Source organism: Apostichopus japonicus, chromosome 9, assembly GCF_037975245.1.
Source record: "Apostichopus japonicus isolate 1M-3 chromosome 9, ASM3797524v1, whole genome shotgun sequence".
Lineage (NCBI taxonomy): Eukaryota > Metazoa > Echinodermata > Holothuroidea > Aspidochirotida > Stichopodidae > Apostichopus > Apostichopus japonicus.
This window is the reverse complement of record NC_092569.1, coordinates 4635334-4649964: the sequence shown is the minus strand read 5'-3', so window position 1 is coordinate 4649964 and position 14631 is coordinate 4635334. Positions and strand designations below refer to the sequence as shown.

Below are 14631 nucleotides of genomic sequence, written 5' to 3'. Positions count from 1 at the left end.
ATCTCAAACGATAAGCTTCTCTATTCATTCCCAGATATGAGCTTCCTCCAGCACTTACTCACCCTGCCACTCTTCTTGTCATCTAGCCAATCCCCCTCGTACTTGGAACCATTCGCGTAGAGGATGACGCCGTAACCATGACGTCTGCCGTACAGGAAGTCGCCGATGTACTGATTACGCATCGGGTACTGAGATCCCGGCAGACGTCGAATGTACCAGGTGTGATCTCCGTGCCCATTCTAGAGAATAGACCATATATATATTGAACATGAATCTTTCTGATGACACAGAGAATTTACAACCTAAACGGAAATTCTAGTTTGGCCTATGGAATATCTATAATATATTAGTTTTTTTTTTATGAAAAAGCCAACATGAGAAGGAGAATACTTTACGATCTGTACGTAATGTGCTGTACCAAACTGTCCTTAAGTGTACTGTACTGTTTGAACCGTCTCCTATGCATAATCTAACACACATGAAAATCGGTGAAGATTTTAATTTTGCTCACCTGGACTCCCTTCTCCCATTGGCCATTGTAGGTCTGATTGAGGTCCACCCACCTCATGATCCCCTGACCGTGCCTGTTATTATTGGCCCATTCACCCTCATAGACGTTACCAGATCTGTAGCGCCTCACTCCGTATCCATGACGTTTGTTACTCATCCAGTCGCCCTCGTAGAACGACAGTCCGTCCGTGTCATATCGGATAATTCCCTTTGAGGTTGGATGAAAACATGAAAACTTTATTATCATGAAATAGAAAATGAATTTTAAAACTATTTGTAAAACTATTTGTAAAAACTATTTGTTAAACATTGCTGCAGATATTCCAGTGTAAATTTAAAAAATTGAGAGATGCGTTTTTTAAACAATGGAAAAAAAATCCATTCCATTACCAGATATTTGCAGATAAAAGATATCGTTTGATTGAATAATTAACAGGATTTTCTGGTGGCTAAAGTTGAGATGCTTAGCAGAATTGCTGAAACTTTTTCTGCATACTTGGGCAAAACACCACATCCTCATACAGCAGCACTTTGTATCGCGAATCATATGAATTTGTTTCCAAATTTTGTGATATTTTGTAAAATTCTATCTGCCAACAGCAGAAACAAATGATGTCATCAAGGCAATTCAACTAAAAATGTCTTCATTTTTCTTTATGATATTTCAATCATTCATCCACAAAGGAGAAAATATTCCTACAATGAAAGATACAATTTGATGATATTCTTAATTACAGAGAATATTTGACAGCTATGCGAACATTCCAAATCAATCATGATTCAAGTATAAATCAACAAGAAGAATATAAAGACCTAAGTAAAACTTTTGAAGAGCATCTGCCCAGATGACATCACAGACCCCCTACTGTGATCCAACATCATGGAGAAGTTGAAGGTTAGCTAGTCATAATAGGTTACATTAAGTTCAATCAACTATACCTCAAAGTTAGGAACAAACTATTGAGATGGGCTTATTAACTAGTGAAATATTTTTTGCTCAGATATAAAGATAACATTGTCTGTCACTAGAAAATTTCTTTCAATACCTCAGAGATGTAAAGCTTGAGTTACTGTTTATTTGAATGTCTAGTAGATTTCAAGGCAATACTGCATAATGGTTGAAACTGCAGATCAATTCCCAGTTCGGGACACAAATTATGTCAAACTTACTGTTCCGTGCCTCTGTCCCATTTTCCATTGTCCAGTGTATGATGCCGGTGACGCCATACATCTAAAAGTGCCATGTCCATGCCGCTTTCCATTCAGGACTTCCCCTTCATAGGTACTGCTGTCTGGCCAATGGTAGAGACCCTTTCCTGTTATTTCATTGTTTGTGAAATCTCCCTTTAAATATTAAAGCAAGAATGTAAATTAAGTATATTTTTTTCAAAGTGTTCATCGATAAAATTGGAGAGAAAAGTTAAAAAATATTTGTGCAAACTGTTTCACACCTCTCTTCCCCCCCCCCCCACCCTCCCTCGTTAGAGCATTGTGGTCCAGTGGTCAAGGTAGTGGACTTGTGATCTAAGGTTTTGCAGGTTCCTGGCCAGATCATTGCGTTGTGTCCTTGGGCAAGGCACTTTATCTCCATTGGCTCCCTTCACACAGGTGTATAAATGGGGACCTGTGAGATCAACTGTTAGGTGAGTGCTGTTTAGTTGCTGCCAAGTGGAGGGATTGTCTCTATGTTTGACAGGTTATTGTTGACCAGTCTAATATTGTTATTGAGCACTGTTATTGTTGGATATATCTGCGCTTTATTAATCCTCAATATCACATTCAGACAGTTCCAAAGGTCAAGGTAAACAAATCTACGTTGGAAAACATGTTTAATCTCGTGTCAAACGAGGCAATGCTACTTCTCAGCTTAAACGTTGTCAACAAATTATCGATGCCATATGCCTATTTCTGATGTATTATGTTACTATGTAACTACCATAGTATCATAAACAACATAATTCCATTTTATAAATATCAGTCTTTAAAATATGAGAGACTATACTTAATTTGTTTTCTTACATTGTAATTTACAGTTATTAAGTTAATAAATCCATAATTTATTCATTGTGGTGAACTCTAGGTAGTTTTTTTGTTTATTCTTGATCCAGTCTGATACATACAAATCATTCAAATTGAATGTTGCTCCTGTCAGTGAAATTTTGCATATTTCGGACAAGCAGTACCTCATAGAATTCCTGACAGAGCAGAGCTGCAACCAGCTAAGTATGTAAAGACAATTGGATATTTGTAGGCAGCTAAATTGCTTAAGGGTAATAATATAAAGACCAACTGTGAATGGAATCTCTCACCTCATATACTACTCCGTCGCTCCATGTGTACGTCCCTCGACCATGCATCATACCCTTGTAGAACTGTCCCTGTAAAAAGAAAGGTTTCAAGATTGGTAAATTTACAGGTTAAGTGTCAGCAAAAGAGCAAAAAAATATATCTTTTGGAGCCAAAAACTTTCGCGATTATTCCTAGTACCAAATTTTTTATTTCATGTTGCGATATCCCTAAAGCAGGCCGATAAGCTAGCTGTGACTTACAAATGCCTAAAATGTACCGTATACTCCTAACACGATTGGTGACTAAAACAGCACATTTGATTGCAATTGGTTGAAACTTGTACAGGACTGAAAGTTAGTATACTATTAAAACAACACACACACACATTTATCAAAGTTGGGACACAAATCACAAGTTTAAAGTCACATTCTAATGGGAACATTATTTACTGATCAAAGTTTTAAACTTTTGTGGCTTTCGGCTACCAGACTCAGGATCCATAACAAGAACTCGACGACACATTTTCTTTGTAGTCATAATCCATTGCTTGGGACAAATGGCTTTAAACATTGAGACTCATTAAAGAAGGCAACTGGATAACCTATCTGAATATATGTCTATTTCTCTGTCGTTCACTTTCATTAATTTACCACAATTAATTGGAAGTATACACTTTGTTTCTATGAACATGCACTTATACGCCTAGTGATAATCCTTTTTTTGTCAGTGACAATGCTTTAATTGGTTTCTCTCTTTGATGGTAAAGCATATATATACTGATAGTTACTGTACCTTGTAGAAATGTCCACCACAGAAATATGCAACTCCTTCACCTTCATACAAGCCTCTGACCATTTCTCCTTCATAGCTGAAAAATGCAGGAAGAGGATAAGATTGAGAGAGTAATCTGTCTAAATACTCCAGAGCTATAAGCCTATACTCAGTAGTCTCAGTAACAAAACAAATAAATTATAGATTCTGTTATCTAAAATGTTGATTCTATCATTTGAAATATAGATTCTAAAATAATTAAACTAGAATTTTAGGTATTTATAACTGCAACCTGTCCTTCAATTTAAGAAATAGAAACTAAACAAAATTCACTAATAACTATCTACATTGATACATTAGGTGCCCAGTTCCAAAGCTAACCAGGAACCAGATTCTCTTGGCCTAGATTTAAAATTGCTGCTTTACAGTGTTGTTCAATCTTTTGTAAATTTGGTAACTCTGGTTTTTATATCTGGCCTAGTAGGCTATGGCTATGAATGATGGATGATTTATAATAGAAAGAAATTGAAGAGGCCTGGGCTAGATCCTTGGCCTAGGCTATCAGTATGAATGTCAATCAACTCGGTACAACCAACTCGGCACATACCAACTCGCTACGTACCGAGTTGGTATATACCAAGTTGGTAGAGAACCGAGTTGGTCATGACCAACTCGGTACAGTTTAGAAATGCCAACTCGGTACTGTACCGAGTAATATACCAACTCGGTACAGTTTCCTTAGTTTACTGAAAAGGTTGGGAAATTTATAAAAAGGAAATATTGAGAAAATTTGAAACTTTGAAAAACGGTAAATTTGATTATAGAGACAGAAATTTTGAGAAAAGTGGTAAAGTTTGAAGAAAATTTGGAAAAAAGGGTTTTTGTTCGTCAATTTAGGACCGACAGATTATTACGGACCAATATTTCGAAAATTATTCATTAACGTTTTGTGTTATTCATTTTTATTTCTTACAGTCTTAATTAGATTGTCATAACGCACAACACTTTTGCAAATTATACATAATGTAAATACACAAGAGCCAATGATGATCGTTTAAATAGTTTTCTTCTGTCATTCTTACTTTCCTTTATTTTTCAATTAATGAGCCTTTTTAAGCATCCTCCCTGTTTTAAAACTAATATATAAAATAAAATACTAGACCTAGATCCTACTGAATGTTCCTTTCACATACCATTAAATCATGAAAGTCATTACGTTAAAAATCCGAATATTCAAAAATCCTGCATTATAAAGTCTTGATCACTGTAAACTGTAAAATATTGTCCAATCCTTTATTTTACATATCCATTATCAGAAGCCTGTTTTAAACTTCGCCCTTGAACTTTCAAACTCATAGAAATTCCAACGTATTTTTTTTTAACGATTTAAAAAAAGGATTTTTTAACAAATTAAAACCATAAATTCCGTTCCCAAATTCCAACATAGTTTTTTATAACAATTTTAGACCCATAAGAAATACAAACTCTGGTCATATAAAACGATTAAAAAAAAGTGATCCCATTGTTTATCTAACAACTCGGTACTGTACCGAGTTGGTATACTGCCAACTCGGTACAGTTCTGTGCCGAGTTGGTTTTGAAGTAGCATGGTAACTTCGAAGTTCGGACACCTAAGCCTTAAAACACCCCAAAACTATATCTTCTGGTCTAAATCACCGGAAAATATACTTGATATGGTGGGAGAATTATGTTATATTACGATACACGGCCAAACTTCCTTTCCTGCAAACTGTTTTCACATTGTATTCTTAGAAGATTCTTCGTGATTGTGGAACTGGTATTTCTTTGTAGAGTATATTGCGAAGTTCGGACACCCAACCTACAGTGTGGCGCTGGTGATAAAATTGGTGGCGCAGTTGCTCTTTCAGTAATTATAACAGACTTCAAAGATCTCCGTCATTTTATTGACAAATATGTAAGTACTTTCTTGCACACAGGTCATTTTGGAGAGAAAATATCTGTAGCTTCGTACTTTTTGGTGAAATTTGGCTCTTCCTGTAGGTTGTCATGGTGAAATCGTGTATTTCTTTGGGGTGTCCAAACTTCGCAGTGTTCCGAACTTCGCAATACTGACTAGGCCTATACCAAGTTGGTATGTATGGAGTTGGTTTTGTACCGAGGTGGCACTTCCATTAGTATTACTGAACCACTTTAAAACTCAAATTGGAATGTTGCGAGATAACTGTGGCAATCAAGTTTGGTTAGGCGACCCTTCACAACACTGGGCTATTAGCCTAATCTGATGTTTATTTTGGATTCGTGAAATTAGTACTGTAGTCTGCAGCACTAGTTAGGCCTGTGGGCTAGTACTAGCCTAACGTACGGTACTTACTGTTCTACGATAAGATGGGCCAAAGACGGCTCGTCGGGTTCAGGTGGAGGAGTTGGTTGTTTTGGGGGTTCCTGATCTTCTGCTGACTGTTCGTCCATCAATTTATCATCGCCATAATCTTCGGCCTCCTGTTCCTTCTTATCGTCAGGAGGAGGAGGAGGTGGTTCTTCCACTACCTTTTCTTTCTTTGATCCTTTCTTCTCTTTACTACGGCCCTTGCTCGCCATTTTCTCTAAAAATTACAAAGCGCCCTCAAAATGTCACTAGATACGGTTGCTTAGGACTGTTTGCGTTATTCTGGAGCTCAATGAATATAAACCGTTTATTAATTGCATTCCTTCTAAGTTCTATGTTTTATTTCTAAGCTATCATGTAATGAAAACCTAAAATTTATGAAACTGTGGAACCAATTAATAAAAATTGGTCGAACTCGCGGTAATTGGTATTATCATAGCTGTCGATTCATCCGCATGTGAAACGTAAACAAAACCCATGTGTTTTGACGAGTTGTCAAAGTCAACAACGATACAACAATATAGGCTATCACACTGCTACAAGGCAGTTAATTGCTAACGCGACATAAGCTAAACCATATCATAGAAAAAGTAGCAAAATCTGCGAGGAATCTTTGAATGAAATAAAAGTATTTTCTTGTGAAATAAAGAAGCTTCCAGTTTTCAAGATGTCGAAAAGTGCAGGTACATTACAGACAACTCATCAGGCTACGTACATTCCACCAAGACTGATGCCTGGGTAAGAACGTAAGACTATACATTACTGACAGGCTAACTGTGGTGTCATTATCACAGACTGCTTCGTACGTAGGCCTAGGTGTTATACTGTTACTTAGATAGACGTATGTGACAGGGGGTGTGGGCGGCGGGCAGGCCTGCTCCTGCAGCAAATTTTGAACTGACTTGTTTGTTTGTTTTATTCGCACTCAGATTGTTCAAAATACAAAAAAAAAATAACAGGGAAGACATAATAGAAGGGAACAGATTGAAAAGAACAAAAAGAGTAAGAGGAGCTAAACCCATTGGGCCGACAGAACGTACAGTAGGCCCATTTCCAATGGGGCCCTAGAGACAACAAATTGCACATTCAATGGTAAATTCTAATAAAACCAATAAATAAGACTCTAAAAACTCACATATTGCACATAATTCTGAAAAGTGCCTCCCCTCCCCCCACACCATATTTTACATTTGCTGCTTCCTTAACTCAGCTTTAAAAAGACAAGAAGGATTGATGGTTTTGATATGATTTGGCGGAGAAATCCTATCCTTTAATTGCTGTGAAGTAGAAAGTAGAGCTAACACCACCCTTAGAATCAATAACATAGAAACTCTGATGTCTTGAACGAGTCCCCTGATTATGAATAACAGAGGTTTTGGCGAAATTGGTAGGGAGAACTACAGTTGTTAAAGATTTTTTGTGCATGGTTTAACCTAACGAATTTTGCTCTACTATCCACGGATAACAATCCAAGACCGGAAATTTCCTCCTGCCCAACATGGAATCTTGGGCCTTGCATGTAGTTTGTAGCAAACCAATTTATTTGAGTAATTAGAAGCATCTTTTAAAGAGTTTTATTGATGCCTGTGAACCAAGAAGAAGAAGAGCAGTCAAAAAGACATTTAATAAGGGCCATGCAAAGCAGTCTTCTGCACCGTTGATTCAGGCAACTGGCTTGGCGATACAGAAAATGGAGCCTCGCATTGCCTTTTTTAATAACATCAATAGCATGCTCGTTAAAGCTCAAACAGCTGTCGATTAAGACACCAAGATATTTGACAACAGTCGTAGCAGAAATGGAGTAGTTGCCACTTGTAGTAATTTTGAAGTCACCAGCTTTTTTGAGCTTTCTATCAGTACCAAAAAGAATTAATTCAGTTTTCTCAACATTGAGAGAGAGAATTTGTTGTCATTAAACCAGTCTAGCTTTAGAATGGGGTAAAAGTGGGTGAACAGTAGACAAACATTTTATTCTAGATTGGAAACAAACCAAAAATAACTAGGCTAGAGCCAGCCAGCCAGAGGAAAGGAATATCTTACGATCTAGCTAGCCATACAAAAATTAACTAATTATTTAATTAATTAAATAGCTATGCCATAAATAAGACGAAAGTTCTGCTTTTAGAGTAAGTTTAACAACATTGAGGACTTACCCAGTAGTCAAATCCCGTGTAAAGCAGCGTTGACAATCCACACGATTGACCTTGGCCTGGCTGACCCTTTCAAACTCCTTTCCAGAGAGTGAAGCCTGTTATGAAGCAAACATGTTCCCAAGTGAAAGTTTGTCGCAAAGCAGAAATCTGAATAAATCCATTCTACTTAATGTATAGAACTTTTGTAAACTTAATCAAGTTCTGCTCCTTGCTGGAAAATGATACTAGCTAATTTTGATAGGCCTATGGCCTAGCCTCAAACCTAACTTAATTAACATCCCTGCAGATAGGCCCACTAGCAAGTTTACTTAATAAGACTAGACAAATGTCCATTAAAAACCAATATCACTTTTTGCTTTTGTAAAGCAGAAAAGTTACTTAATAGAAACAATCAGTAAAAAGAAATATTTCATTTGTGCAAGTACAGCAAATATTATCAAGTTTTAGCTCTTCTTGGTAGTTTGCAATGGTATCCTTCCAACAGGCTCAGTATCTAAAACCATACATGTGCTCTTTGTAGCACTGTTCAGACACACAGTATACAACATACAGAGAAAGTAGAAAATTTTCCACTCATGCATATTCAATTGGTCAGTTTATCTTTGACCAATCGTACTCATGTATCTTCTAATGACCAAATTAACATCAGAATAAATATTCATGAAATTGCTAACAAATTTCACTAGAGGCTAAACCAAAAACTTTGATTTAAATTGTAATTCACAGAGAACTGTATCTATAGTCTAGCTAGTTGCTGACCCTAGGCAATATGAAAAGGTTAGTTTATAGCCAAGTAAATTATCCAACAGTGAATAATTTAACAAGTTACATTCATACTTTCCATTTTATATATTTAGCAGTATAAATTAGTACAACAATTCTTTATTATTTCCAGCTACAAAGGTCATTGCCCAGGGCTGAAGTTCGATTACGGGGAGACCTACGGAAATGCTACCGCCAAACAATTCCAAGATTACAGGTCAGAGACTCTCAACACCAGTAAATCAACCTATGCCAACGGGGGCCAGTTCCCTACCGTTTACACACACAACCCTGACTTGGTTATAAGTGCCAGAGACAGGACTAGAGAAAGACACAGAATGGAACCTAAATACAGTTTGACGAACCAAAACTACGACAGAAAAGAAGAACTTTCAAAGTTTGACCAGGTAGATAAAACAGAGAACAGCCTCAAACTGTTTTTTTGTTTTTTGTCTAATGATTTTTACTAATGACAATTCTTTCTGTCATTTTTATATGCAATTATAAGTTACCTAACATTTTAATATTGAGGTATTTACTTTATTTCAGTTCACACATTTTTTCTTGTATAGTGCAAAGGATTACTTTGGGGGGGGGGGGCGGGGGGGGGGGCGGGGGGGGGGGAAGAATTGTCAAAAAAATCTTTATAGAATAAAGTGTCAAAAATGCTTATCAAAATGATTGCAACTTGTGTAAAATCAAATTCTGATACCCTACACATCCATGTGTGCTGTTTGGGGTTATGGTTAACAATGTTCTACCAAAAGAGGTTGGAAGATTTGTACTCCTTCCCCCCCCACCCCCATCCTTCCCCCATCCACCTTTTATTTAAATGTTGCTAAAAAAGTGGGGACAAAATTTAACTGACCTGTTTTTTACAAGAGCAATGTTTAAAAGATTATTTATTAGTACTAGCAGAGAGAACCATCTATGCTGGCACAAGACATTAAGTCCTCAGAAATTGTTATGGTAAAATGTCTTCAAGACTTCAAGTACACCCGTTTCTATTCCTTCTTCGAACAAACAGCTAGCTCAGGCCCACAGAGAACACTACAAGGATAGAACAGGGACAGCGCAACGTGTAGATGAGTTCCTCATTCCCAAATCTGCTGCCGATATGTACAACATGGATCGAAAAGTGTGAGTACTATCGAATTAAAAAAAAAGCCACGAAAAAGCGAAAACTTGTCTCACAAAATTGCACTTGGATTCTTCTCATGGACCATCTTCTCGCAGTCTTGCAATCACCTACCATAACATCTCTTCCTTTTTGCTATTTCATATATAATTCTCAATTTTTTTTTTTTTTAACATCTTTTTATTTTTCCTCTCATCATTTTCTTTCTAAAAAAAAAATCATGTCTGAAGAGATCTTTATGCTTTTACAGTACTTGATTTTTTTGATTTGCTGTGATGGGGTCTGTAAAATTACTCTTTCATATCGTTTTAATTTCTAATTTAACTCAAGAAATCATAGCTTTTTCATTTTCTTTCTTTTTTTTCTGCACATTTCTGTCATTTCTAAACATCAATTTCTTTTTAGTTTTATATAGAATGTATTGAAGTTATCAGTAAATTGTAGCTAGATTGCCAAAAAATTAACCAAATGAACCACATACTTTCCTGAGGGTTTCAGATTGCAAATTATTCTCATCTGTTATGGAGTGTAACAGTTGATGATTCATCATTTTAGTGAGAGAAGAAGCTCTCAAAGTTTGAAAAGGAGTGACCATTTCTTGACTTAATTAGCATAGTTTTGGCGGCAACACTGATGACCTCTTGGCACCAGTATCTATAAGCTTTCAGCACAGTGCAGGCCTAGAATTTAACAATTTGAACAGGTTGCTAAAAAAAATTGCCCAGTGCGTCAAAAGTTTACTGGCTAAAATTCCCACTTGCATTTTCCTTGAATAATACAGAAGCAACATTAGCTTTTGCACTGGCAGATAAAATACACTGCTTCTTATTTTTCCTACTTGCAAAAAAACAAAATCCTCTGGCATTTAGTCAGCAAAAAGCCTGAATTCCAAAGGCCTGGCACACCCAACTAATAATGTTTAGGCCTGAAGACCTTCTGGTTACAACCATGTACAGTATAGTCGGCCCTTCCATTTGTTTTAGTCATCACAAATGTGATCCTTTTATTGCTTTATACAAAATGATGTCATGGATGACAACTGTGCCACCACATTTCATTCCATGATATTCTTCCTTTAATTCCTTTTGTTTTTTAGGGTTTTTGTCTTGATTTTGGCTACTTTTTCTTTATAAGAAAAGTATGCTCTATGTGGTTACAAAAATGTCTTTGAATTTCTGAAAGCTTTGACAGAGGACATTAAAAAAAAAATAAGAAATCCTCACATAATTTTGTTTTAAGTATGCATTGATCATGATAGTAAATGTAGCCCACAAATGGCATCCCTCAGTTTGCAAAAACAAAATTATCAATCACATTTACTTTATAAAGCCATCTTGCCATGTCTTATGAAAATCTCTAAAGGATACTAATTCGCATTATTCATAAAAAGTTATTTAAAATTTGAGTTTTTAAGAATGTCTTTGCTAACATTTGGTCAGCAGATAGTTTGCTACTTTTTGTAAAACAATTTTTAATATTTTTGCTTCTTTAATATCCTCAAAGTTCAACTTTGTGATGAAGTACTTCACAGGAATATTTTTCAAAGCATATATGTGCATAACTTGAAATGCCATTTGCAATTTGAGAACCAAATTATTTTTATTTTTATTTTATTTAATTTGACTTACAACGTTAAATATAGATATTTAGGAATTGTGCTTTAAAGTACTGTATTAAACTATATAATAGAAGTTAAAATACCTTTAGAAATGCTGATTTGTGTAAAATTAATTTCATATAACTTCACTATGGTTATTTAGTTAAACAACATCTTGCAAGATTTTGTGGAAAATATATTTTTTTTTAGATATTGAAAGCACTTTGTAGCCTTCCCTACAATAGCTGAAAAATATATATTTACTGAAATGTGTAAACCGAACCGAATTATTTTTATTTCTATTTAATTTTGGTTTAAAGTACTGTATATTAAACTATATATTAGAAATTAAAATACCTTTAGAAATGCTGATTTGTGTAAATTAATTTCATGTAACTAATCACTATGGTTATTTAGTTAAATAACATCATCCAAGATTTTTGAGGAAGAACTATTTTGTAGATATTGAAAGCACTTCGAAGCCTTGCCTACAAATTAACAATAGCTGAAAATATATGTTAACTGAAATGTGTAAATTGTTGGATTTAGTATGTAAATAGTGCAATGTTGTGTTCTACAGTAGAGTACAATAATGAACTGCCTACATATTAGCTTTAAAAATGGGTTTTGACGAATAAAAATGTTGAAAAACTCTTTTCTATCTTCTTTTCATGCACATTTATTTTGCTGTGATGTCTTTCCTTTTTTCCCTGTGTACATCCACTTTCTTCATGATCTACATTCGCACTTCTAATTTGTTTCATGAATATTCATGGGGGGGGGGGGGGTAAGGGGATGATTTTCACACCCTCTGAAAGTGTTCAAACGTAGTCAAAAGGGTTAAATTGCCACATGAATGCCGCAAAAAGGTGACTGAAAATTTAGCAAACCAATAAGATAAAGTCATTATTTGTTGTTCTTTTTTTTTGGGGGGGGGGGTGGGGGCTGTAATACTTTTCATTGAAACTATCTAACTTTAAATGTATGTCTACTTTTGATTGATAACATCATTCCCCTATCATAAGTGACATGGATTCATTCAAGCTATCAAACAACAACACATCATTGAAAACACTATACAGTATCTGGCCTTCAGTCTTAAGGCTGTCATTTTTTGCCATATCATGTCACATAACAGATTCACATGAAATTGTCCTTGTTTTTACTCTCTTCTTGTGGTGTTTCTACACAAGTACAACTTATAAATATTAAAAGAACCATATGAAAATATCCATCAACTCCTTTAATATAGTATCAAACTGTTTCACTTTATGATGATGCACCTATTAACATTATTAAAAAGAAAAAACTTTGTATTTATCAGTTTGCAATTAAAAGTGACGAATGAATAATTTATTGAACACAAAACAAAGGAGTTAAACACTGTTAATCTGTAATAGCCCCCCCCCCCACCCCAGCCCTTTCCTGCCCCCTCTTGCAGCCCCCACTCCAAATTTCTGTTATGAAAAGTCTTTGACACTAAGAAGATTTTCTAGGGGCTTACACTTCGACGATGGATGGTTTATACATGTCCCCATCTCCAAACAAACGATTTTTGCTTTTGATATATTTTCCCAATTATTTCTCTTGTTGTGGGCCCATGCACAACGGTAAAGTAGTCACCACGACCTGGGTATCTCTACATAGGATATAGATAGCAATTCACATTACCTATAGCATGAAACTTAAATGTGTATCTACAGATGCCACGTTTGCTACGAAATCACCAAAACGTTGATTTGGGGTTACACGTTCTACCCAGGTTAGACAACCCTTGTCTGGTCCGGGGGAATGGGGGAGGGGGAAACTGAATACATTTGGGAGATATCTTGTTCTCTTGTAGCAATTTTCAACCCCCCCACCCCCCCCCCCAAAATGTTCATCATTAAGAGAAATAACTAAGAACTTTCTTTGCAATGTCTGCAGTTTAACCCATTTCGGGGGTAAAGGTAACCCCTCCCCCTTCGTTATTACTTCCTAAGGAGTCTCTACGGAGGTTGTAATTGAGTTGTAATTGGACTGGTCAGCAATTTCGCCTCAAACCCTAATCTATAAATAAAATTCAATCCTGATCGCACCTGGAAGTTTCATCTGTGTATTGACCAGGGTTAAACACAGAAAACCTAATCAGATTTGGAAACTTTCAGAATGAACCTTATACCAAATGTGACTCCAATTACAAATTCCTAGTACTTCCAGATTACTCTAATCTCCTCCATTTTTAGGGAATGGAAATTGGTTTCTGTCATTCAGATACCAGTCTACAAAATATTCGTTCATATGTGACGTCATTGAAGTGCATTGGATTGAACTAATTTTAAAATAGATCTACTCAAATAATCATGTTTAAATAAACCTACCGAAACTTCCAGTTTCTATGAAATGAATATAATATACGACAGGCCTTGGGTGATAAGGTTACTGAAGATGTGGACCCATTTATGACCACCAGCCCTGAGAGTCTGTAACTCTGTATAATTAAGGGTGCTTGGATGTAAAATGCTGCTTTATTTTGCAGACTTCATCAATTTATGTAGTTGAAATTTGGCGCATCTAGTGTTAAAGCCCCCCACAGCATGAAGGACCATTCCCACTACAGGAAATGCGTACCAGTGAATACGCAACCCCTCACCCCCCCACCCCCACACACACGTACGGACCTTTATTGTACTTTTGTTCTATTTCGTTTCATCCGAACAGGGAAGAAGTTGAAAGAGTGGACACTCAAGGAGCTATTGGCGCCAAACGTACCGTAAATAGACCAGTTGCTAGGCGACCTCAACCACCTGTCACAACGCTAAGCAGAGAGTCGACTGTTCGCGACAGAGCAATGAGAGATGTACATTTCGAAAGCAGATAAAATGTTTTATGTTTTAACTTTCTTCATACTGTACTTTAAGATAACTTCAACAATTCATTATGCTAATTAAAAGAAATGTTGTTGCGGTGAGCAATAGACACACACATTCCGTATCATGTGCAAAATTTTGAAAATGGTTGTAAATATTGAAAATAAAAAATGGAAATGACAAAGGAGAAACAT

General features: G+C 36.0%; 2 protein-coding genes across 2 annotated transcripts in view; one reads left to right on the top strand and one right to left on the bottom strand.

Moving 5' to 3' along the window:
• LOC139974428 (radial spoke head 10 homolog B-like) overlaps positions 1–8781 on the bottom strand; it is a 24594-nt gene extending 15813 nt beyond the window's left edge. The window contains exons 1-8 of the mRNA XM_071981582.1: positions 8517–8781; positions 8092–8186; positions 5924–6155; positions 3592–3667; positions 2820–2888; positions 1681–1854; positions 512–718; positions 63–239 (exon numbers count right to left, since the gene is read on the bottom strand). Coding sequence (XP_071837683.1) covers positions 63–239; positions 512–718; positions 1681–1854; positions 2820–2888; positions 3592–3667; positions 5924–6150 — 930 coding nt within the window. The 5' untranslated portion in view covers positions 6151–6155; positions 8092–8186; positions 8517–8781. The remainder of the gene's footprint in view (positions 1–62; positions 240–511; positions 719–1680; positions 1855–2819; positions 2889–3591; positions 3668–5923; positions 6156–8091; positions 8187–8516) is intronic.
• LOC139974431 (ciliary microtubule inner protein 2C-like) lies at positions 6359–14631 on the top strand. The gene is made up of 4 exons (XM_071981585.1): positions 6359–6676; positions 8987–9260; positions 9881–9993; positions 14289–14631. The coding sequence occupies exons 1-4, from the start codon at positions 6606–6608 to the stop codon at positions 14446–14448; spliced, it is 618 nt and encodes a 205-aa protein (XP_071837686.1). The 5' UTR covers positions 6359–6605; the 3' UTR covers positions 14449–14631.